We start from the raw sequence: 27381 nt of genomic DNA on the forward strand, positions 1-27381 counted from the left end.
GCCTCTGCAGCATGGGTTCGATCCCAGCCCGCCGGTGAGCAGACCTCTCCTGTCTCGCCTGCTGCTCCCGTCAGCAGTGTATTTCGTCAGTCTGCCTGTTCTATTCCCCGCTCTGTCTCCAGTGAATCCCTTCACCCTCCCGCGCATCTGGCCTGTACCCCTGTTCTTGTATAAATAAATGAATCTTTAAAAAATAAAAATAAAAAAAATAAAAGCTCAGATGGTACAGAAAATATCCATAGTTTCTAATTCTAAAATTGGAGCATTAAGGAGACAGGAATAACAGTATATTAAAGCATGGGATACAGGATCAACTTTCATAAAGCTAAGTATCTCATCTACTGGATACTTGTAATGAGATGTCAAAATTAAAGTGGTAACATCAGATGTAGGTCACTTGTTTATTATGATGAAAATAGAGACCAGTGTGAAAAAAGGTGGGGGAAAGAGGACAGACGTATAAATATGGTAATGTAAATGTTGAGCAAAATGGAAATTAAAATAGCAAGTTAAATATTAGTTATAAAGAATTCCTCAAATCTTTGTATCTTGAATTCCTCAAATTGAAATTCAGAATCTACAGAATTTGAAAAACATCAACAGTAGGGTAAATATTAAGCTTTTGTAGATTTATTTTAAAATAACTGAAGAATCATGTGTGATCAGAATGCTGATGATATAAAAGTGTGAGAAAAAAAAAGTACTCAAGTTCTAACCTCAGATGACCAGTACATCTCTTTACTCACCGAGCCAGGGATTTTCTGAGGAGAGCAGGTCTTTAGCAGTTCAAATCAATATTAGAGGTTTGCATGGCCCAAGAAAATCATTTGATACATAAATACATTAAGAACAATGCAAAATCCTAGCCACTAATGTTAGGGATCAAAATCAGGATGATTTAACAGAGGAAAATTTTTTTAATCTGTAATTTCCCATCAAAGTACAATTTAATTTTTAAAATGAAAAATTAAAATCAATAAATACATGATTATGATATATGAAATTGCTATATGATATATGTGATATTTTTTTAAATTTAATATTCAGATAAAAGTTTTTAGGAAAAAAAGCTCAGAATAAGAGTGGACAGGCATTTTATAATTTATCATGGCATGTAAAAAAACAAGTACATTTATGTTCATAGTTGCATTATTCTTGATAGAAAAAGGATGGAAACAATGCAAAGATTCATCACTTGATGAACAGTGGTATATCTACACAAAGTTTTATTACTCACTCATAAAAAGGAATGAACACTGATATATGGTACAACATAAATGGGCCTTAAAAACATTATGTTAACTGAAAATAGCCATCACAAAAGACCATATATTATATGATCCCCTTTATATGACTTGTCCAGAATAAGCAAATCCACAGATGCAGAAAGTAGACTACTAAGTAGCTGCCAGGGGCTGAGGGAAGGGAATGCTTAGTGGGTATGGGATTTCTTTTTGAGGCAATGTAAATGTCCCAGAGTTCAAAAGCGCAGATGACTGCACAATTTGACTATACTAAATTGACTACACTAAAGCCAATGAACTGTATACTTTAAATGGCTAACATGGTGAATGTGACTTTTACCTCATTAAAAAATAAAAAAGCCCCATCTGGTGTTATCATATTCCCTATCGCCTGTCAGGGTAAAATACTCTCTCGAATTTTTGCCTTCTCCCTGAATCTATACTTTGTTCTTAATTCTTTCCATTATTTAGGAGTCTTTTATTCACAATCTCTTCCCTTCTTGTTAATTTAGCATTCTTTTTCTATTTGCTCATTCTTTTATATCTTCAAATTATGCTCAGGTCTACTCTAATGCCCCTACATTTAAATCATACAGTTTCCCTCCTGTTTATGGTTCATTTCCCTCCTTTCATCCTGGAATTAGACTGCACATTAATAGTTACTTCACCTTTTCCTTGCCAAGCAGATTTTTTTTTTTAATATGCAGTACTTTTTTCTCACATAGTTGTTAATTTTTAGACAATGTATGAATTCTCTCCCCAGGGGTAGCCACCACAGTGCCAAGCAGTTCTTTAAGCACTAAAAGGTGTTAATTAGGTACTTCTAGAAACAAGGTAGCACTAATTTTCAACTAATCCGAGGCAATTCCACCGGAACTTGCACATTTCTTCTGATAAATCCTAAATATTTTGTAGCTCTCATTCTTATTACAGAGTTAAGATTATAATACGTAGGTTTCAAACAATACATTTTAATAAGCTATTTTAGGAGAACTAATCATAGTGAATAAAAATATATAAAAATCTGTTTGTGCAGGCCTGGCTATATATAATTAATAAATCAGCTAAATAACCTAGCTAATAGATAATCACATTCACATATTGACAAAAATGAAAAAGGATGCCATATATTTTTCTTTCTTATTCATTCATTCATACAAAGGATACTGAGTATCTACTACATGCCAGGCACTGTTTCAGGTCTAAGAAATAAAAAAGTGTTCAAGAGAAATAAGATAATTCTACAAAAACTGACAGAAGTAAACTGGGTAGAAGTGAGTCCTTTAAAGATAGTAAGACAAGGTAATCTGATGGAGAAATACAAGAAGTGAATGCTCAGTGCTGAGGTAACCTTAGATTAGGTGGCTTACATAAAGCCTCTGAAAGTGAATTATGAGGAGGTAGGCAGGCAAACTCAATAATAAACATCTTATTGGACAAAGACACAGTAAGAAGAAAATTACTTAAGCTGGAAAATAAGTAAGATTTCACATAATAATAGAGAAAGGAAAGTGGAGGCAAACTTATTATAGCTTTGAACCAAAAAAAAAAAAAAAAAGGTAAAGCTATGGGAAATTAATATGAAGCTGTAGGAATATAGCAGGCATGGTTCCTATTCCTAAGAAGGACATGAGAGGCTAACAAAGAAGACAAGAAGAAAGGAGCATCAAACAGGTTGACCAAAAGTTCTGATAAAAACTTTTTTTTTTAATTGTCAGCTAGCAGAGGGCAATAAAGATTAGGATAACAATGGGGTGGGGGGGACAGAGGTGTCAGAATTCCAGTTTAGTACTGCTATATGCTTTATTAACTCAGATAGTTTTGGAATTGGCAAGAATCCGAAAAAAATGTTAACTCCAAATTAAAATGCCACCTATTATTAAGCTTCTCTCCTGCTGCTCGAAGGTCCTGTTTGACCTCCTGTTTCCACACACATCTCACTTTATATTTGAGTGGATTTGGACATACTGCCTTCCTCTGTGTTCTATGTAGCACTGTCTACCTGACTTCACTCTGGTTTATAAAGGGTCCCTCGGCTGTCAGAAAAAGCCAGGGGGTGGGTCTAATCTAAAATCTTGGAATATCCCATTCCCAAACTGCTTACACCTAGATCTAGGTTCTCTGCACTGACTTTCCTTGGGTTGAAGGACTCACTGCTACGTAAGTTCTTCAGTCCTTTTCTTTTTTCCCATTGTCCCGATTTATTTAATTTTTAAAATTTATTTTCTTACATCATTGTTAATTTTTGGACAATATTTGATTTCTCCCCTCAGGTGTAGCCCATGTAGCTCTTCCACCACTATAACACCTGTGATCTATCACCATAGTCTTTTGTGATCTTCCCTCTCCTATTTTGACTCCTCTCTTAGCCTCCCCCATCCCTGCTACATGTCTCAGATCTATAGTCAGTTTGCAATTTTTGTCTTTTTCTTGACTCTTTGTTCAGTTTCTCTATATTCCACCTATGAGTGAAACAATCAGATATCTATCTGCCTCCTTCTGACTTACTTTGCTTAGCATAATCCCTTCTAGCTCCATCCATGTGGTCACAAATGGCATGGGTTTATATTTTTTGAACGCTGAGAAGTATTCCATTGTGTATATACATCATATCTTCTTGATCCATTTATCTGTTTGGGGGCATTTAAGTTGTTTCTGTATCTTAGCTATTGTAAATAATGCTGCAATAAACATAGGAGTTCAGGTTTCCTTTTGAAGTAGTGTTTTTGTGTTCTTTGGGTAGATTCCTAGGAATGGAATCACTGGATCTAATGGTATATTACTTTTTAGTGTTTTGAGGAACCACCACCCAACTTTCGTTTGTGGTTGGACCAGTTTACATTCCCACCAGTAGTTAAGAGAGTTCCTTTTACACCTTATCCTCACCAGCATTTGCTGTTTTTAGTTTTTTTGATATGGGCCATTCTTGCAGTTATCTTCATTGTTTTTCTATTCCTATTATTATATTGCAGTTTTCCTGGTTCTGGATTCTTTCCTACCATCTGGTGAAAAAGAACAAGCACTGATAGATACAAGGACCCATCAAGGAAGAGAATATGCTAATCAGAGGCAGTTGAGGGGAGATACATTGTTACAGTGGACAGGAATCAAACCCAGGACAGGGTAAGTATCTAAAAGCATTGGTCTATGATATGAAATTTATGGAGCAGAAAATACTTTTTTCCAAAGATAGAGTCATGTCTCTCTACAATGACCACCTTTTTTCTTGTTAATTTAATATCTGTCTTACTGTTTTCACTACAAGTTCTTTTTCAGTTGGATTGGAAGGGTAGGAAGTAGTCCTGACAACCTACTCCTCTTTTGTCACAAAACCTGTTTGATGGAGGAGTGACTATAATGGGTTCTGGTACTATAATGGGTTCTCCAGGTAGCATAGAGACATCAAAGGATTGAGAAAGAGGGGAAATTATTACTATGGAAGATAATTACTGTTAATCTAGACAGCTAATGCATTTTCCTGTTATAGCAAATCTCCATATGAGCTAAGATATAAAACTTTGCAGGTCTTTATAAATAATAGGCATTTGTGTTAATACTTTAAGAAGTAAATTTGAGGACAATGCACAAAATAAGATTATTTACTGACAAACACATAGCACGAAAATGCAAACCAAAGTCCTGTAATCTTAAAATGTGGGCATTAGGGAGGGGATATCTCAGTATCTTTTAACTACAGCCACCACAGAAAAACAAAAATGGCATTTCAGGTTGGTCATCGCTTTAAAGAGATCCTATTTTAACTGTATGAAACTTCTTCCCAATTAAGATGCAAATATATGCTCTATTTTGGGCCTTTAAACCTAAAAATGTAATGCAAGTTTGGGAAAAATTGAAAAAAATATTTATTGTTCATCATATTTAACATCAGTGTATTCTACTTTTGATTCTAAGATGCTATTTTCTTTTGTTTTTTCTTTTCTGTTTAATATGTTTCAGCCTACTCTGTTCATGTTCATTTCTTTGACCACCAATGTTGATATTGCTAAGAAATTCCTATTCAGAAATTCCTATTCTGTCTCCACTCATTTAATACATTCTTTCTAGGTGATCTCATCTAATATTATGCATTCAGCTACACCCTATAAAGTCATAAGTTAGTATTTTAGCTCAGAGCTTTTACCTAAGGTCCAGATTGACTAATGAACATGTCAACAGCAGCTTTTTAACAGCCATCTCTGCTTCCAGCCTTAACAATTTTTAGTCCACTCTACATTTATGCCAATGACTAGATACTCACCACCTACCTTCACAGTATTCAGTGATTGTAATGCATTTAATATTAAAAAATCTAAAGTATTTAAGTTTGATACACAAACATGTGTGTATATTTATACATTTGCATACACATATCTACATATCTTCTTACTATGATACTTCAATATGTAGCCCAATATCATCTCTCTAAAGTAACTGCTCCTAATCTTTTGAACTAGTTGCTCCATATTTTTAGAAAATCCGCTTTACCATTACTTATTATTAGACTACTTCTACATATTTCAAAATGAGGAGAAGTGGCAATTAAATTCAAAAATTATCGAGGCCATTCTATGACAGGCATTAGGTTCATCTTCATAGTTTGGCCAGGCTATTTCCTTGCACTATAACCTACACACGGGGCTGTAAGAATCTTCTAGGTTTTCTCAGTACCTTATGTAGAGATTCATATATGAAAACTTTCAGTAAGAACAAGTAATAAACATAGTTAACATTTACACACCCTTTATTATAAGATAGATATTTTAAGTCCTTAACATATTTCATTCAATTCTTTATATAGCCGACTGAAAAGTATTCCATTTTAGAGAAAAAAAGAAATGAAGCCTTTTAACCAGGTTAATTTACTCAAAGGTACATGTAGAGTTCATACTTAATCCCAGCTCTGTCTGAGTACAAATGTCCATGTTCTTAAATAGTAAATATAACCCCTCACCGTAAAATAAATGTTTTAATATACATATATGAAACAAAGGCATAACAGGATAAAAATTAATATTCATCTGAATTTTAAAACCTCTTATCATTTTCTTTTTTTAAAATCTATTATTTTATATTTGACAGTATATTAAAGAACAGCATATTTGTTCTCAATAACAGAAGGAAAATTATGAACTTTTATAATCTGAAAGAAATGTCATCATTAATTCCACGATGAAAATATTTAAAATCACCAACAGTGGCTTTCTATTCTAACAGTGTGTCCATAGACATCCTTTCATATAATCAGAAAACTCACTTTATTCTTCAGTTTTTTAATTACTATGTTTCTCTTATTAACCACTATCACAATATTGCTCACTTAACATCTATTTCTTAGACTAATGAGTCTCCAAATGTTTGGAGTTGTAACCCCAACAGAGAAAATATTATGTTTTCAATAAATGTATGTCCAGAAATTATATATGTATGCCAATGTGAAAAGATTGTTTACACTACAGAACACACTTCTGAATGGAAATAAAAACTGTGAGATTAAAAAATAAATATAAATCCTTATAATTTTCCTTCATCCCAAATGGTTTCCTTGTCCTGTCCCCAAAACTCATCAGCTAAACTAGTGCATCTCAAATGGTAATGTGCATACAAATTACCTAGAATTCTTGTTTTTAAATGAGATTCTAATTCAGTATGTTTCAAATGGGCCTGAGAGTATTTATTTCTAAAAAGCTGCCAAGTGATACTAATGCTGCACACATGCTAAGTAGCAAGAACTTGTTTTAAACAAGAGATTTATGTTTAGCCAAATTTATGCTGCTATGTTCCATGGGGTAAAATAAACAACTGATTCTAATGTCAACTTTCACCACCATGGCAAAAGTGAGGAAAACTGCACTTTAAACCATACAACAATCATTATATACAAAGAACAATTCTGAAATGTGGATAATTATAAGACTGGGCGTATACTTGGCTAAACTCAGAATAACAAACTGATTTTGTTTTCATACACTTCTATCACCAAAGAGAGCAGTGAATAGAAATTAAGAAAACAAAATTGATTAAAACATGTAGTTTTATGTGCTTTCCAAGATGAAATTAGTAGGCAGAAACTCGTGGCTAATTATTATGAGCTAACATTTATGTTTATGTTAAGAGTAATTAGCAATCTGGTTTTTTAAAGCTTTTAAATAAATACAAAGTGAGAGTGGCGAAAGACTTTTAAAATCCTATTTTAAATTTACACAATTTTAACAGGTCCAAATAGCTTAAATTTATGGGACTGTATATATGGAACTCAGGTAAATTAGGAATATAGCAGAGTAAAATCAGAAAGCATTTTGGTCTTACTATTAGTTTTCAGTTCCCTAAAAATTCTAGAGTTCCAATAATAGTAACTGTATGAGTACATTTCATGCTGACTCTCCAATAATTTCCAATAGTCAAAAAACCACATTAAAACTAGCATCATACCCAAACTTCAGTTATTTACCTTGTCAATCATTTTTCTTGCTTCCACTTCCTCACTGTTGGGATTCTCTAACTCAATGGTATAAGTACCCTTGTCACTTTGGTCATCATCATTATCCTTTTCAGAAGTAGCAGAAGTAGCTTGATTTTTTAACATTTTATCCATCTCCTGGCTTGGTCTGTGCCCAAGACTCCCTGAACTTCTTAATAATGCAGTTTGTAGGAAGGGAATTGACACCGATGGCTCCTCTGATTTCTGTTTTAGCAATTTCCCATGTGGAACACCATGCCCCCCTCTGTGATGCGCAGAGCTAGTCTGTAAAGACAAAGAAACCACTTTGGCATCTGCTGTTGGAGATTTTTTTTCAAGTTTTGTATGTGGTGTTGAATAAGTATTGATAGTTTCCTGACATAAGATCCCCACATTCTGATTAAAAGAACATGACCTTCGTTTTCTGGAACTGTCTTCATCAAAGAATGCAATCATAAAAGCAGTTTGACTTACAACAGCTTGGTCTTGATGTCTTTCAGCAGCCTGGACCTTGTGAAGCTTTTTCTGTTCTGAATGGTGACGTCTTAAGTGTTCCTCAAGAGTTGCACGTTTGCTACAGCGCCTGTGAGTCCCAGCATTTTCTGAATCACTCTGTGTACCGTCGTCATGTTTATTTCCTGGACATAAAAAGGAAACAACATAATAAAGAAGGAAAAACAAAACCCATGCAGAAAATAAAAGCATATATGAAAGTGCTGTCTGCTTTGTCCCTTCCCATTTCAATCTAAAGTCTTATGTTTGTTTTTTTTTTTTTTTTCAGTAACAGGTTCTACAAACTCTCAATTGCAATGCTTACATTCAAATTTTATGAACCAACAATAAGGTCCATTACAAACACATAAACAGGACTATGTTTCCTACTTCAAAAATGACTTTATAATGACTCATCAATGACTTAAAGATAAAGCAATGTGATATCATCTGTAAGTCTCTATCAGTTACAAAAAATATTGATCCATCCTTTAAACTTTATACCTTATTTAAGCAATTAAAAATTTGTCTCTAGCATTATAAAAAAGAGGCAAGAGAAAGGGTGACAACATTACAGTTTATCACTACACAGGAAAAGGGAAGGTAAATGCCATAAAAATGTGATGAACTGATGAACATTATATACTTACAATGACATTCAATTAAAAGGGGGCATAAAAAAGATGCTATTTTTTTTATTTTCCATCAATTATTGTATAATTGTTTATAAATGTCTTCTTAGCCATGACAGATCTAAGAATTTGTATTTGTGCTCTCTGAATTCTGATGGCTGTAGAGTTAAATCTTGCTAAAAGGCCCAGCATGGAAAAGCAGTCTATGAAATCCTATATAAATCTTTTTTTTTTTAAAGAATTATTTTTATTTATTTATACAAGCACTGGGTACAGTCAGAAGCGCGGGAGGGTGAGGGAATCCACCAGAGCCAGAGTGGGGAGCAGAGCAGGCAGAAGGACCAAAGTACACTGCTGAGGGGAGCAGCGGGCGGCAGGAGAGGTCCATGCGCCATGTGGGACCTCCCCTCCGGTGGTCGGGGAGCAGCTGGGGATTGAACCAGCGCTGCAGAGGCTGCGGGCAGCTTCGCAACCCAGAGCTCAACCGCTGCGCCACCGGGGAGGCCCTATAAATCTAAGCATCTACTGGGCAAAGGGCATGGTGCTAAATACAATCAGATAAAAATCTGTCTTATCCATAAACCACATTGAGTCAAGTTAGAACATATCTGAATTTCAAAATAATCAGCTTCCTTACAGATTTTTTTGTTATCCTTCATAGTTCTATTAGGGATTAAATGTGAAACTTAGGGAAAATTATTTGATCTTTTCCACTGACTAGGTATTCTCATTATCTAAATAATAATTAGAATAATCAAATGATAATTAATATAACATGAAGTTATTCATAAGTCAAGCGTTATTCTATACATGTTTTATGGTTAACCACAAATATGGGCTTAAAAGATAACTTCTTTAGAAGAAAGATATAAATAATTCCAGTTTACTATATGAATTTCAATGCTTGCAGGACTAAATCTAATATTTACATTTTCCTGGGCTACAAATTTTAATATGAATATCTGCTGAATAATGTGGCATCATTAAGTTGATGATTGGAACTGAAAGACTTGGGGTATGAGAGGAGGCAAAGGACACATGTCCAAGGAAAAAGTTGAGTTTTAATACTCATGGGTTTCAAATGAATTTAGAGAATACCAATTGGTTCTAATGATTTCACACATAAGGACTAGTTGTAAAAATGTGTTATAAGAAAAGGGTGTTTTGGAAAGGTGGTACGGGAAGCAAAGGGAGTGAATAAGACCAAAAAGAGGGGTTTTCAGGGAGAACTCCCAGCAGTAACAGATGGTAATTATCATAAACATCACATATGACAAGAATAAATCTGAAAATTTTCTAATTTGTAACATTCAAAATGTAATCTGAAATGAAAAAAAAAAAAAGCTGTTTATTTATGGAACCTTGCCTCTGGACATTAAGCTAGAAATAATAGAAGGAACTGAAAACCAAACAAAGCCATTTATTCAAACACAACACTCACTTTAAAAAAAGGGCATTTCTAACCTATTTCTTGCATTGAATATACTGAAAAGAAATTTTGTTTGTAACTAAACTCAAATGTACTGGATAAGAAGATCATATAACCCACCTTACACAAACACACAACATAAAAACATCTTTAAAAAGTTTAGTAGTTCTTTAACCAATGCATCAAAGTTAGTTCATAAGTGGCATCAGGTCCTTTCAGCATTTTTTTCTTTAAGTTAAAGTTATAAAACATTCCTTTGTAGATTAGTCATTTTTTTAATGGAAATTATTATTCCTTCTTGTATTCCTCAGTATTACACAAGGTAAGAAATCTGATGAGAACTACAGTTTCTGTTTTCACTTACACACAAATAAAATTCAGTAGGAACCTCTCCCCACCAAGTCAGTCTTTCTTGTTTTGTCTATCATTAGCCATGCCTAATCTGATCAACTTCTTGTGGTAATTTTTAGGGTATGTTAGCTGTACCAAGTCAGTAGCTATAGATAAAAGAAGCTGCTGCTCTCCTAAAGGGTAAAAGTGTATGGGCTTTGTGAACATTATTTTCTTCACTGTCCCAAAACACATGCACTTTACTCTTGTAGGAGCAAAGATTTTTGTTTTTGTTTTGCTTTACATAATTACACTGAACTAAACAGTTACTAAAAGTCTACTATCATAAAATTGTTATTTGCTAAAATTACATTTATTTAGAAACTACACATATAATCTTGATAAACTAAATTTTTGAAAATCTTTAATGATGGCAGCTTTGACTTAACATGTGCATTAATGCCTATATTTGGATTTAGGTTTATTAATGGGCCTTGTTCAAGAACAGAGACTATCTTAAAATTATGACCTCAAAATTAACAGTTAATATAGAAATAGTTATAATAGCTATAAAAGTTATGATCAAAGGGTTTAATAAAGACATTTTTTAATTATAGCTTTTAAGAGAATCTTTTAACTAATTTTTTGTTATTATGAGGTTTAAAAAAGACCATATAACTTCTAACTTTTGAAGATTTACATTACCTATTATATTGTACTACAATATCAGTACTATTTATCCAATTCTAAAAATACTCAGTTTACAAATGGGCAGTTTTTATTTGTGAGTTTTAATCTATAAATACATATGTAGGTCTCAAATATGTATTTAGGATTACCAAACAGAAATCAAAGATATGTCAAAAGTAGACATTATGATTATAAATAAACAATAATAATAGGCCCCAGTGAAAAATTAGGTAATCATACCATCTCATCATCCTGAAATGGCTTAGAAGAAAATCAGAAATAGGGATGGGTTAAGCCAGGGTCAGACTTATTTCTGACAGTGAAGCCATTCACAGTTTATTCGATTTACTAAATAATCACATACTAAAATCCCAGGTGAAGTGTTTGGGCTACATAGGAATACATAGTAATATATATTGAGGTTTCTGACCTCAACAAGCATTTTATACAGCTTATTAAAACTCCTTGTATGGTTAACAGAATGGTCAGATTATTACGCACTCAATTCCCTTATCAAGAGCTTACTAACTAAAATTTAGAGTAATATAAATTTGTATTCAGTAAATTCTAAAATAAGTACAATTAACAAACCAGTAGAAAAATGATCAGCAATATGAAGAACAATAAACATTTTAATAATTATTTCATAAATTGTGATTTTTAGTTTACTTCAAATTGATTTTTATGAAAATCAACTATGATTATTTCAGAAAAGTCCTAACACTCAAAGGTTTTAATTTGATTAAATTAATCCAAGTAAGTATCTCCAAACAAAAAACTTTTGTTACATGAGTAACTGCTAAAAACAGTTGAAAACAGAAGCAAAGTCAAACTCCTGGCCCACTACCAAATGGCTTAAATTATTTTTCAAAATGTAGATACTGATATTTTATTCGAAGTGTCACACAGCGAAGACAACTGAATATATCTTTTTCTTAAGCCACAAAATCATGAAAATTGCCTTCTGGAAAATCTCACTTGAGAACTCAAAGAATCTTTTTATTTCCATTGGGAAAATAAACATTAAATGGCATAAATATCAATTCACAAAACCAATCCAGTATTGGTAAGAAAATGAAGACAGACTACTTTAAATAAGATGGATATGGCAGCATGGTCTGCTTTTTAGTTTTAAAATCAAATATAAACTTTGCAAAAGCAGAATTTTTCTACTGCATAATTATCTAAGTTTGGTAACTCTGAACAATGATTTTTTCTTTAGCATATATAGGAAGTTCTGAAATGATCAATTCACTTTACCTTTCAACCTTTTCAAGTAAACTGGAACATCACTTTTAATACTTTTGGAATCCTCTTCTGTTCTTTCCCATACCATTTGAGGAGGGTTGTTCTGTGCTAGCCAGTCAGCTACTTTGTTTTCTGGTGCCATCATTCCTGTTTGAATCCCTGGCAGGTCTTGAGTTCCAGAAGACTTCTTTGACTTGTGGCGCTGATCAGAAGTAAATTTTGTCACATGGTCTCTAATAGTTACCTTCCCTGGGGTACTATCATCAAATTCAATGGTAAATGAAGCATGCCCTGCACCTGTTGTATGTGAACTTGGTGTGTCTTTTGTTGGGATTTCATGAATAGTGCTCTCTGTTATTTGTGATGGTTGCTGAAATTCTTTTGTAGGGATTTCAAAATAACTTGGTTCCCTACAGAAAGGAAAAAGTACTTCTTCATTTGTAGCTGCAGACTGTTCCTCAGCTTGCTTGGCATCTATGCTGCATCCTAATGAAAAAATAAGAAAAAATTCAAAATACTTTGGAGCTTTTAGCACTTGATGGAGTATAGTAATGGCCATCTGTATTACTCCATGAGAATCAGAAGGCAGATCACAGTCTAGATGAAAAACAATGGAAATGTCATAGAGAAGAAGTAATTCTGATTATAAACATGTCAATCAGTTACCTATTAGGAAATGCAAGACAAGCAATAACAATGGAAAGGATAGCAAATCAGTTAAAGGATGGACCTCGCATGCCTAGGTACCTATTTTTTCTGACTTGGATAAGAAATCACCAAGGTGCAAAAGAACTAAAATCAAATATAAATGAAGATTCATGTTTACTGTACATAACTAGAGTGATAAGAAAAAATATGAATTTCCTTATCAAGTCAGGAGGATGAAGTATCTGAAATATCTATGAACACAATAGAGCTCCAAAGGAGAACACATGCTGAAATGAGGAAGTACACACAAAGTCAGTATGTAAGCAATGTTTTAGTAGTAACAATTTCACTTACCATTCTTCACCATCATATTCAGAGACAATACTTTAAGAATGGCAAAAAAAATAATATACTGATATGATTCTTGCAAGAGAGAGATACATTTTATAAAGAATGAATGATTAAAGATAAAACGTGTGGTTTGCTTGCAGCATTGCAATCCAAGCAGCAGTGTGAAAGAAATGAGGTAAAAATAGAAAATTCAGTAGCCAGCCAATAATTCCAGAAGAAAATTCGTGTACATTTCTATACAAGAGAATATGCACAAGTGTCAAAACTCTATGGAGTAAGTCTAAGATCAACAACAACAAAAGTTGGCAGGAAAAGCAAGCAATCCTGGAAGACTTTCACTATCTGCTGCCTCAGAAATAAATGTAAAGGAATAAAAATAAGGTATTTATGCATAAACTATGTACATGAAAGCAATAAATATATAAATGAAAGTGATAACTGACATTTTTCTTTTAAACATGCATTGTAATTGCAAATGTGAAATAAAAACAAAAATTAAACTTGCCTAAGTTTTTCAGGAAGCAAAGAAACATCAATTCTCAAGATGGTAAAGAATAAGTTCAAATGAATAATATTTCCCTTAAACTCAATAAAGTCGTCCGTTTTTAAGTACATTATTAGAAAAAAACACTGATAAGTAGCAAGAAAAGGCAATACAGGGAGACTAGGTAGTTTCTAATCATTTTCTAATTAAGTGAAGTATTTCATCTTCTGAAACACTTTTTAAAATATCAAATCTTGATGGGACTTTCCAACTGCTAAAATTTCTCAGCAGTACTGAGTATTAAACAGCCATTAAACTGTTTGCCATTAGAGTATAATGATGTGACAGCAAATCTATATAATTAAATGTATAGAAGACAAGCTCCACTTCCAAAAAGAGTAAAATAAAATCTACACAGAAGGTAAAGAGAATGTCTAACAAAAAGAATTTTCAATCTAAAAACTATTCTCTTTAAAATCTAATACCAAAGTTTTTCTTAGAACTGAAAACATTTAGAGAATACTAGAAATTGCACATTATCAAAGCAATAATTTTAATGCTATCTGAAGAATAGGTTATACAAGAATTTTTTTTTAAAGATTTATTTATTATACAAGAACCGGGGCACAGGCCAGATGTGTGGGATGGTGAGAGGATTCACCAGAAACAGAGTGGGGAACAGAACAGGCAGACTGATGAAACATACTGCTGAAGGGAGCAGCAGGTAGAACGAGAGGTCTGCCCCGGCATGTGGGACCCTTGCCGGCCGGCCGGGATCGAACCGCCACTGCAGAGGCTGCGAACAGCTTCACAGCACAGCGCTCAACCACCTGTGCCACCAGGGGAGGCCCAGTTACATAAGATTCTTAACCTGAAGTCACATTTTCAATTTCTTCATCAAAGAGCTCTTGATTTTTTCTTTATAATAAAATATCATATGGATTCTGGGTGTATACTCTGAAGGTCTATCACGTAAAATTTCCCTGAGTATAAAATGTATTAACCATTCCCCATATACTAAGAAACTCATGACTAAATGTTAAACATTGATTTATTTATCAGATACAATGAACTGTACTCAACCAATTTCACACAGTATAACTGGTCTATAAACCTGTCTTATCAGTCTTGTCTACCTACCTACCTTCCTTCCTACCTACCTACTTAGACACACACACACACACACACACACACACACACACACAACATTCTTTATCCTTCAGGTAACAGAGTAATGCTGGGGACAAGGGTGGAACTACAAAAGTGTGTGTAGGAAACTACCACCACTTGGATATCCAAATAAAATAATGTGGCTGAATTATGAAGCAAGAAACACGAAGAACTAGTCCAGGGTACAGCATTTTATCACCAATTGTCACTCATGAGTCAAAGAAACATTTACACATTTTTTCTCCCATGAGAAAGAAAAATTCAGTTACTGTTAACATACTTTCAACATGTTTTCACATTATTTAAAACTGCAGATTACCTGCATACCACTGTTTTGAAGCTTATCCTTCATCCTATCACAAATTACCTTTACTTCTACTTCTAGAAATCTGTGACTTAATATAAATTAATTCCTATTTTATCTAGAAATCAGTTATCTACAATATCACATAGCATAACAGTGTGGGAAGGCAGCATGTTATGATCTGATGATTTTATAACCAGACAACCTGGTTTTGAGGAAACGAGATAAAATTTGAAATCAGATAAATTATGGCTCTATCAATATTTAATCTTTATTTTCCTCACTGTAAAATGGGGAAGTAGTCCTATATATCCAGAAGCTTGTGAAGATTTAGGGAGATAAGTATTGAGATAAATTTAAGTTACCCAGAACAAAGCCTTGACAAAGTAGGCACACAAATCAACATTTCTCTTTTATTCCCCTAACTCTCCAACACAGCTACAAATTAGGGAAACCAAAACCAAAAACCTAACTCTAAAAAGCCCATCAGAAATGACAATGCCTATAATCTAATATTCATGAGCTTTACTAACAGAGAAGGTCCTCATTAAGAATCTTTTACTATGAGATTACAAATTTAGAGGAGTAGAAATGAGGATTAAGGGTCAGACACATTGCACTAAAAGTCAAGTAACAGAGATAAGACAAAATACGATGAAGAGTAGACACATTGTTTAAAAACACAGTCACCCAAGATCACTCAGCATATAAAGCAAATAGTCTTACATACTTCAAAGTCTCCCAAGGACATCAATATAATGTACCAGAGTTCAATGACTGATATTCATAATAATAATTCTGAATCATAATGCAAAACCTTAATTTATATTCAGACTTCTCTGCTTTAAAAAGCATTCAAGGCAATTCATCTAACAGAAATTCAGGAAATGGTTAAACTTCTAAAAACAACTATGAGTTGTAAAATTCAGTCATCTGTAAAATTCATTATACAGAGGAATTCATTTTTCTAAAGATGATAGAAACAGATTAAGTGTGGGTCTACTTGGGAATAAGGCCTAGTAGAAAATTATTTAATAGGGTTTTCTAAATTAATACAGAAAAATAAAATAGCTTTTCTCTTTCAGAACACTGATAGAACATACTCCAGAATTCATGGGTTTAATATTCTCTTCAAAACCAATTTTTACTAAATTTAAATAATACACTAATATTTCATTTTTATTAAATTATGTTATTACTTTCAATCATTAGATATTTAAAATTAATAACTGCCTATGCTAGAATTAATTGCATATATCTAAATCAGAAGAATTGGTGATAATATGCTTAGGTTAAGGTACTTTCTAATTGTGTGACCATTCAGGAATATTTTTAATATATCAATACATAATCCAGAGTGATACTTTCAACCTTCTGTATTAAATTAAGTGAAATACTGAACTAATTTGAGATGAAAATTATTTAATTATGAAGGTTTATTCTGCTTAAAACATCCATCCAACCCAGTACTCCAAATTACAAAGACTGGGAAATTCCTTTTGCTAATAAAGGAGTTACAAGGGCTTTCCTGGTGGCCTATGGGTTAAGTCTCAATGCTATCACCCCTATGGTCTGAGTTCAATTCTGGCCAGGGATCTAATGGCACATGGCACAGCAAACCTCTCCTATCTTGCCTGCTGCTACTCCCCTTAGCTGTGTATTTCAGTGGATCTGCCTATTCTGCTCCCCACTTTGTCTCAGGTGAATCCTCTCATCCCTGTCCTCTGGCCTACATCACCCTAGTTCTTCTACACAAAGAATAAACAAAAAAAGTGTGTTATAAAAAAAGGAGTTACAATTTCTAAGTTTCTAAATTTGGTTTGACTACCTTAAAAAATTAAGGTTAAAGAATCCAAAATCAATTCCTAATAGTTGCACACAACTTTTCAAATGTATGCAACACTTAAGAATCTTTCACTGTAACTTAAACAAATGTTTAAAACAAGCTAGCAGGTAGCAAGAGCACACCTGTAGCTAAAATAAGGACAAATTCCTCTTCTTAATAGGATTCAGAATATTCATACAATTTCAGGAGAACTTCAATGCTCTACTTTAAATTCTGGCTTCCAGTGTTTTTTATGCTATATGGTAAATCTAGAGGAGCTTCTGGAAACGTGGACCCATAGAGAAGAACAGAATAGAATTACTAGGTAGTAGATAATCTATCATTTTTAGAATGTTTACACTCCATAATTAATACTAATATTTTACATTCTATAAATCGGTAACCAAGAAGCAAAAGTTTCTTTTATAAATGCCTTTAATTTCAAAATGATCAAATGAAATAACATTTACTATACTTTTTCAAATATGATTCTATAATTTCTTCTGGCTTCATAAATTATTGCAGGTCAGTATACTTTTTCCTCATCTTATATCTTGAGAAACTTCAAGAGATAAATCTTAAAATGTCTTTACTGCAAAAATGCAGAAGAGACTTCTCATAAGGGTATCAAGCTGTTTAATCTGACAGGATAGTGTAAGCTATTTAACAGAAGACTTAAATCACTTAATTTCTTCTTACTCAAAAATAATCCCAAGATAATGAGACAGTTTTAGTCATTCAGTAGAAATTATAGTCAATGAGATAAGCAACAAAAGACTATAATCATTTAAGAATTTAATTTCATATGCATTAATGAAATTACTGCTAGATGCTTCACAGTTTGAAATTTGTTTTATTATGTTAAGATATAAGGGATCAATTTTTTAATGCCATCTGTTTTTAAGCCTTTTTAATTTGTGAAGTATATCCTTTAGGACTGACTGTGCTTATATGTGTGTGTAGTCACTGCTAAAACGCTAACTACATGTGGTAAAGAGCATGGACTCTGGAATCAAGCTACCTGGGTTCAAATTCTATCTCCACTATTTGTTAGTTGGGTGACCTTGGCTGGTGAATTCACATCACCGAATCTCTGTTTTCTGATTGACAAAATGGGGAAAGTGATAACAACTTTAAGTTACTACTATGATGATGAAAAGATTAAACATATGCAGGACACTGAGAAGAGTGTCTGCATAGAGTAAGCACCACAGAATTTGGCCAATCATTACATTCTGTTGTGTTTTCATTTGAACTACCCACCTAATTAGTACATTTTTCCCCCTTTCTCTCCCACTCTTTAGGGTGGTTCTAGTGCACAACAGTAATATGTAATCCTTGAATTAAGGAACTTAACATTTTAGATGATAAGGCATACTTATGATAAATCAAATAGTGTTACACTAGATATAGATAGATCATTTACAATTTCATATTACCTATGTGTGTGTGTACACAGGAATTAGTGTAATTTATGTGGGGATGTATGGGAAACAGTCTAAAAACAACTGGTAGTAGAACATAAGGCTTCCTAAAGAAAGTAGACAAAATTAGCAAGAACTTTGACATGAAAGACTTAAAATCTAGCTGGCAGACAACAGGCAGTCACTATAATTTCTTGCAAAAAAGGAAATAAAGACCGATTTATTTTGCAACATGAACCGTAGGGAGGTTGAAACTGGAAGTACGAAGTTCAATTGTGACTCAACAAGAGGAAAAAAGGGCAAAAGCAGCAGGTAATATAGTAGATAGATGAGGTAAAGAAAGGAATACACAAAGATTTTAAAGAGTAAACATTATTAACTCTTCCAATGCCCATTTTCTGTTTCTCCCTCCAAAAACAACTCCAACATTCCAAGTATCTACTCTTCTCTGACACCTGTGCCATAGGGGAAAACTAACCACCCTTACACTATTTCAGAGTGGACAAGATTCATTTAAGGATAATACCATTACCTTGCAAAGGATTGGTACAGAAATTAGCAAGTGACCTATCCTGAAGAACTTGTGAGAAGCCAATGAGATGAGATGCGTTGAGAGCATTTGGTAAAGTTTTGCTTCTAATTTCTAAGGAATCTTCTAGAAGTAACCTTTACTATTTTCTGTAATATGCATCCCTCAATTTTGCTGGCAGGCAGCCAATAAGAATGAGGGGAAACTCCCCCCTTACACAGCCACTACTGTGACTAAAAGGGCTAACAAAAGGAAAAGAAACTAGGAGGCTGATGATAATGTAGAGATTCTGTGTTAACCAACTCTGATGAGGTTATTTAAGACTTCCTGCTTAAGTTTCCTTCTAAAGTCAGGTAACACTCTAGTTATTTACATTTGAAGGTATAATAACACTAAACTCTTGAGCTTGGGCATGAAGAAAATTACTTGGTAACAGAAATAAAGAAGTCTTGATGAGAATTTATTTGTACAGTTGACACTCTTCACTTCGGGGCACTGAAAGATCATGTTGGTAAGGCCAGCTTCCTTTAACTTGTCTCCTGATAAAGTTAGAGTTATATTTAAAGAACCAGTGCTCTTATTCTCCCACTAAGAAAACTGTCTTATCTTGGAGAACTAGAATCACAGGTAGAAAACTGAGAAGATTTCTGATGGAATCTACCCTGACTCAAAGCCAGACTTAGAGTTCCACACTGTTCCCTGGTTTCTGCATTTTATCCTTCACTTCTGGCTCCTTTATTTGCCATTTCATGGAAAGAGGCTGCTTCATCCATCAATGTTGATGTCTTTGCCAAGTCTTTATGTGACAAATAATATCTCCATTTATTTCCTGGAAATTTTTATTTTTTTTATGGTTTGATTTATTATTAAAAGGCTCCAACAAAAGAATATGTTCCTTGATTATTAATTGCAGAAAGTGACTTGGAACTGCTTCTTCATTCTGGCTGCTGAATTCAGCTAATCTTGTTGTTACCATATCCAAATTGAGGACTTAAAGAAATTAAAACTTTCTATCACGTTTCTAAACACAATAGAAACTGTTTATTTAAAAATAATATTGTCAATTAATGAAAAAATTAACTTCTACCTAATTAATATATTTCAATGATATTTCTAAATAGTTAAAATGCCCAATTCTACTGTTAATCTAATTTCCAAGTTTTAAATAATCTCATAAGCGGGAAAAAAACATTTTATATAACTGTGATTTACAATAATTGGGATTAATAATTTCTGTGAGAATACTCATAAATAAGTTTCAATTAAAGTGACCATGTCATTGAAATATTCATCAACTATTCGTTTTTATCAAATTAAAGAGTAGTAGAAATATCTCCTCAGGGTAGACAGAATTTTGTTTAGGCATAAATTCTTCCCTTAATATCTACTTAATGTCATTGTCTGAGACTTTTTACCTGATGTTCCAGTTTCATGATTTTTTCCTTCATATTTCCCATTTGACTTGAAAGCTCGTTGGTCATCAACTTCATCATCCCCCCACCATGATGGCTGCCCATATAAAGGTGTACCACGAGGCACTGCAGAAACATCTGGAAAGAGGGAAAAATCTGTCTAAAGCATCTGAAACACAAATAATACACTTTTGCAGACTACTAGAATTACCTGGTGATTCATTAAATGAAAAACAAAGCATATTGTGGATTAATAGAAAGTATTTATAGCAATGTTATAAGGCCAAATTCAATGTTGGACTTGATTAAATAAATGTTGGACTTGACTAAATAAATAAATGAAATTCTACATTGGTTAGTATCTAAGTAAAGCAAACTGCTATATCCCAACAGCTTTTTTAGTTAAAGAGGAATCAGTTCTTTGTACATAGAAATGACTCCTAAATCTTAAATATGAAAGAGAAAATTAAAGTAAATGTTAATCAACTTAAAAAACGGCTTTTGTTGGAGTAGGGTTATTTGTGTAGAGCATATTCAAGCGCTTAGAACAAGATATAAATATTAATTATGATGCTGTTGTATTATTAGATATTTCTTTTTAATTCATTTGTTATAATTCAGATGAAAAAAGCAAAGGTGAAATAATGAAAATATTGTAAGGTAAACTACATTTACCTTTCTTAAATATTTAAACATATTAAACATGACTACATACAAATGCCACATATAATTGTGTGTTTTATAATGCTTTTTGGCTACATTACAACCTACTCTGAAATTGTCATTATTATATATTATTTTTAATAAGGACAGAGACAAGAGTTTTCAATTTTTTCACAATCAGACATATAGATACTATTTTCAAATAGATTAACTCACCCATACTTTTTTCCTCAGATTTCAGCGATTCAGTAGCTTTGTGCGGCACTTCTGTTGTCGTATCGACTATCTTTGAATCTATGCTTTTGGCACATGCAGATTTTGCTAGTTCTGATTCTGAAGATTTTTGGGACAGCTGCAGTTGGATGGTAAACTTCTCATGCTATAAAACATTTTAAAAATGGAAGTTAAACACCCATAAGTACAATCAACCTCAGTACATCACAGGTTTATCAAAGAAATAACTAAAACCCTTTTACCTTTAGAGCTTCTTCAGGGACTCTCATTTCTCCTCGAACTACAGTAAAAAGATTTGTATGTAAACAGAGCTAAGGAAAAATATAATTTCAAAATTCTGAAACTCAAAATGATCAGAGATAATTTAGAAACTGTCACATTTTTAAGAGGTAGTCACTGCGCAGGTAGTATAAATATTTAAATATTTAAACATATTAAACATGACTACATACAAAATGTCATTAAACATGACTACATACAAAATGTCACATATTTTAACAGTTGTTAAAATATGCTTCTAAATGTAAAATTGTTGTTTTTAAATATATTTAAAAATATTTAAATACATTTTAAACATTAAAATCTAGCTATAATTTTAACCATCAGTAATAATGGTTTTCAAGAAGCAAAAAACTGGGTAATTAATCACAATACAAAGGATATTTTTAGTTTTTACTACAAAGTAAAAACACCTGAATCCAAACATACAGATAACTGTCACAAAATTGTAAATGGAAGTATCTCTTGGCTACTCAGTAGTAAATCGTGAAGATATTCAAATAGTAAGACATCATAAGCATTGGCAAAAATGAAATTGTTTTGAAAGTACAAAAGAAATGCTATAATCGGGGTCATTACATCAACCACAACTATCCCTTTCTGCTTGGAATTGCAATCAGGGTCATATCGCATTATCAAACAACTGATTCTATAAAGAATTGAACCAAGTGCTAGATATAATGAATGCTTTCATTATGTGCCTGAAAGAACAATGCCTCTGTATATGAAAAAGATCTTTCACTAAACAGCAGAGGTCACATTTCCCACCATTACTAAGCCCTGGAATTAAAGAACTTTTGCAGCCCTGTACTAAATTCTAATCTTCTTTACTATTACGAAACACCCATTACTCCGAAGGTAGAAAGCTGTAATTACCACAACTACTTGGATAAAGAAAAGTGAACTTGTTAATGAGCAATGTATATGTCTGCTCGTTAAAATAAAAAGAATTATTTTAGATTTATAAGAAGTTTTGGGAAATACCCAGTTTAATTTAACCTGTTCAATTTCATAACCCAGTTTAATTTCATTAACGTTTTGTTAAACTAAGTTCCATAGAATAGAAACTTGAAGATTACAGGGGCAGAACCCAAGACAACAACCCAATCAACTGAATCCCAGTCTAGGCTTCCTTATCTTACATTACTTCCCATAGCTTTGAAATATTAAAAAAATCCCTTTTTCATTAGTGTGTGTGTATGTGTGTGTATATATATATATATATATATATATATATATATATATATATAGTCACACATATTTGTTCATAGATGTTTGCTGGCATATATGGAAATACTATTAAATATTTCATAACTAAGTATATTTAATAAAAAAAAAAGGTCGAGTCACTGTTTTACCCCCAAGAAACTCATTAACAGCTAGAATGCATAATATCCCCACATTTTCCAAGGAAAATACTGCATCTTAAAAAATTAAGAGCCATTTCTATTTTTTCCATAAGAAATACAAATGATTTTTAGCTTGCGGTGAGGATTATCTATTATTTCAAGTTTATTCCTGGAGTATTCAGATTATTCCCCAAGGATAGTGTGTACTATCCTTGTGACTTAGATTCCTCTAAACTCAAGGAACACTTGAGAGACTACATTCCTTAAGATCAAGCACTTTACCTTCCAAGAAGTCTCCTATGTACGGGACTCAAGAATTCAAAAAGCCTATTGATTAGATCATGAATTTACCTGAGTACTCATATGACCATGAGATTTTTCAGACTGTCCTAATACTAGCTTTTACTACCAAAGCTACCATTGTCATAGTGGTGCAAACCTAGGTAACTGCTTTTAACTTGCTGATTAAAAAAAATGACAAATTGAGGTACAATTACTCATGATGTCAATAAGTTAAAAATATACAATTAGTATTATTAATAATAATAATGTCATTTCTGAAAAACATGCAAAAATTTTAAATATTGTATTATTTGTTATTTCATTTTCTTACATAAGAAACTGAGTGCTATTCTTACTCATCCCTATGCTCAACTTATTTATGGAATGTGTATATAAAAGCAGGATCATTGAAACTAAACTTGCCTGCATATTAGCAATGCACTCTATGACATTCTACTTAAGGAGAACAAGAGAGCAAACTCTAAATGTTTTACTCTTGGAGTATGGCCTTAAAATATCAAGTGTAAAATATCATTGTGAACACATCTTTCAAAAATCATCTAAAAAATTGTCATTAGGTTGTTTCACTGGGGAGATACTAAACACTTAGTAAAACAAAGGTAAGAAATTGAAAAATATTTTCCAAATATTATATAATGAGTTTTAATTGCTTGGAAGGAGATTTTCTGTGTCACAATTTAGATATATATTAATACAACAGTCTCTGAAAAAGTATATTACTAAAAGTAACTATGGCCACATAAATGAGAATACTTGAATAAAATTATTTTATGCAATGAAAAAATGGGGAAAACTAATTTTCTAATTATATTTTGTATGTGCAATTTTACACATATGTGCATGTACATACATATGCAAATATATACATATTTATGAGGCTATTCTAAAGTTCTCCTTACCTTTGTTTGGCTCTTCTCACTAGGAATACTGGAAATTCCCTTTATTTCATTGTTTGATAATGATATATACAAGTGTATTAAATCAGATTCCAACTATAGTAACAAGGCAGATCCTAAGAAATGCCAAAGATTTAAAAATGTTAATGCTGGGCCTCCCCTGCTGGCGCAGGCTGTTGAGCACAGTGCTGTGAAGATGTCCACAGCCTCTGCAGCACCAGTTCTATCCCGGCTGGCTTGCGAGGGTCCCACATGGCACTGCAGACCTCTCCTGTCTCACCCGCTGCTCCCCTCAGCAGTGTACTTTGTCAGTCTGCCTGTTCTGTTCCCCACTCTGGCTCTGGTGAATCCTCTCACCCTCCTGCAAATCTGGCCTGTACCCCAGTTCTTGTATAAATAAATAAATAAATCTTTAAAGAAATAATAAAAATAAAAATGTTAATGCCAAAAAACAAAATTTGTATCTATTAGCTTAATTTTGACTATACCCTCAGGACAATAAGTCATTTTAAAATAACAATGACAAACAGTAATAGAGGACTACCTTATCCAATTTGGAAAGTACTTTATCCAGCTTGTCACTGTACTATAGAAGAACGTAAGTTTTAAGCAACAATTTTAACTTTTCTTACATCATTTTATTCTTTAACAGCTTCTTTTAATTTTTTAATTCAGTTCTTTCAGGATTTGAGAGATATGCTCTATCTTTGAAATTTGGAAAAATGTGTGTTATATTTGCTGTGGATATCAAATACATTAGGAAAAAACCATGGAATGGAGAGTCCTTAATTTTTAACTATGTTTATCCCTTCTTCCTGGCTTGATCTTTTAGCACTCATTATTTGTGCTGCCAAGTAAACTGTAGTATATGTAGTGTTCCACGCATAGATAATGACCTTTCAAGCTATGACAATAATGTTTAGCTTGTTTCTATGTGATTAACCCAATTATTTTGTGGGCCAATTTGGCAGAAGCAGACAACTTCTTTTTTTTAATAATTCTGTTAATATTTTTTTTTTAAGATTTATTTTTATTTATTTATACAAGCACTGGGTACAGTAAGAAGTGTGGAGGGTGAGAGACTTCACCAGAGCCAGAGTGGGGAGCAGAGCAGGCAGAAGGACCGAAGTACACTGCTGAGGGGAGCAGCGGGCGGCAGGAGAGATCTGCGCGCCATGTGGGACCCTCCTCCAGTGGCCGGGGAGCAGCCGGGGATCGAACCGGCGCTGCAGAGGCTGCGGGCAGCTTCGCAACCCAGCGCTCAACCGCTGTGCCACCGGGGAGGCCCAAGACAACTTCTTTGAGAAAAGATACAAATCCCATTTTTAAAAATTAAGGTTGTGGGCCTCCCTGGTTGCGCAAGGGGTTAAGATGCAATCTATGAAGCTATCCACAGCCACTGCAGCATGAGTTCGATCCACGGTCAGGGAGCAACCCACATGGAGCAGCACACCTCTCCTGACTTGCCCGCTGCTCCCCTCAGCAGTGTATTTAAATCTGTCTGTTCTGTTCCCCACTCTGTCTCTGGTGAATCCTTTCACCCCCCCACACACACCTCTGGCCTGTACCCCAGTTCTTATATGCATAAATAAATAAATCTTTAAAAAATAAAACATAAATAAATAAAAATAAAATAAAAAATAAAATAAATGAAAAATAAAAAAATAAAAGGTTGAGTATTTATAATGTCTCATATAAAGGAGAACAGTAAGAGGGAGAATTTAAGATTAAAGATATTTAAGTAATGTTTAAATCATTTTTTAATACACATGAAAATCATACCATACTGATATTTCTAGCTGATTAATGGTTCCGTTTACTGGTTTTTCATCTCACCTATCTTTTATATTGAAATGTAGCAAGTTTAAGTTCTTGGACCTCACAAATCTATATGTACTCTCTTAGTTATTGCAAGGTTTTAAATATTATTTATACAATGAAAAATTCCAAGTTTTTGTTTCTAGTCTATAACTCTACCCCAGCTTCAACGTGTATATTCCAAACATCCAAAATGAAATTTTTAGACATCTGTTTCCAGTATGACAGAGTAAAAGCACCACATTTACTATCCCAATTGAACAATCCAAAAATGTACAAAATAAGTAAACAATGCACTTCACAACTATCAAAATCAGGCAACAAATGACAGTGATTCCTGAAAGAAGAGAAATAAATCAAGGTGAGTACAATGACTGTTTCAATTCATTCCACTACCAGTCACTCTACAAAGAGATGTAACCCAGGTAGACCTGGCAGGCTCTCTAAGGTTGACTACTGAAGACACCTGCAGAGAAAGAGAATTCCAGAGATTATAAGAGAATCCTACTCAGTAAGATCAGTATTTAGCTGAGTACTGACTGCACATGCAGGTGAGAAAATTACTACCTAGGGCTAGGGTGAGAACCATCTGACAGTATTAAAGGTAATAGTTTCCAGGGCTCACACTGGGCTAGTAATAATATTTATTTCTAACAGCAAAGATGGAAAAACTCATGAATCATGAGTCATTTGGATAAAGCAGAGATCAGCAAATTTTTTCCTATAAAGAACCACATAGTAAATATTTTAGAAGTTTTCCAGTTGATATGATTTCTGTTGCAACAATTCAATTTTATTGTGGTAGCAGAAAAGCAGCTACAACAATATGTAAATGATTGGGTTTGACACTGTGCCAACAAAACTTTATTTAAAAATATACATTGAGACAAACTTGTCATTGGGTTTGCTGACTCATAGTAGAGTACACAGAAAAGCCTTGCCTCTGTATGGAGAGGCAGCTAATTTAAGCTAATCTAAGAAGCCTAACAAATCATGAAAGAAAACCCACAGAGATTAAAAAAAAACTTTTCAAGTAACCTATGTTATAGAACAAAGCTCAAAGGAATTCTTAAAATAATTAAAAATAGGGCCTCCCCAGTGGCACAGTGGTCAAGTGCTGGGTTGTGAAGCTGCTCGCAGCCTCTGCAGTGCCGGTTTGATCCCCGGCCA

General features: G+C 33.3%; 1 protein-coding gene across 12 annotated transcripts in view; it reads right to left on the minus strand.

Annotated features, from left to right (window-relative positions):
- Window positions 1-27381, minus strand: part of CEP170 (centrosomal protein 170) — a 136739-nt gene that overhangs the window by 57265 nt on the left and 52093 nt on the right. For 8 of the 12 annotated variants that reach the window (XM_054694931.1, XM_054694929.1, XM_054694928.1 and 5 more), the window contains exons 5-10: window positions 21809-21864; window positions 21549-21711; window positions 20673-20807; window positions 12535-13008; window positions 8176-8339; window positions 7693-7986 (exon numbers count right to left, since the gene is read on the minus strand). In XM_054694931.1, coding sequence (XP_054550906.1) covers window positions 7693-7986; window positions 8176-8339; window positions 12535-13008; window positions 20673-20807; window positions 21549-21711; window positions 21809-21864 — 1286 coding nt within the window. The remainder of the gene's footprint in view (window positions 1-7692; window positions 7987-8175; window positions 8340-12534; window positions 13009-20672; window positions 20808-21548; window positions 21712-21808; window positions 21865-27381) is intronic. The other 4 variants (XM_054694935.1, XM_054694933.1, XM_054694934.1 and 1 more) reach the window with 2 other exon arrangements.

Source organism: Talpa occidentalis, unplaced genomic scaffold (assembly GCF_014898055.3).
Source record: "Talpa occidentalis isolate TD23 unplaced genomic scaffold, MPIMG_talOcc4v2.1 talOcc4.14, whole genome shotgun sequence".
In the NCBI taxonomy this organism is placed as follows: domain Eukaryota; kingdom Metazoa; phylum Chordata; class Mammalia; order Eulipotyphla; family Talpidae; genus Talpa; species Talpa occidentalis.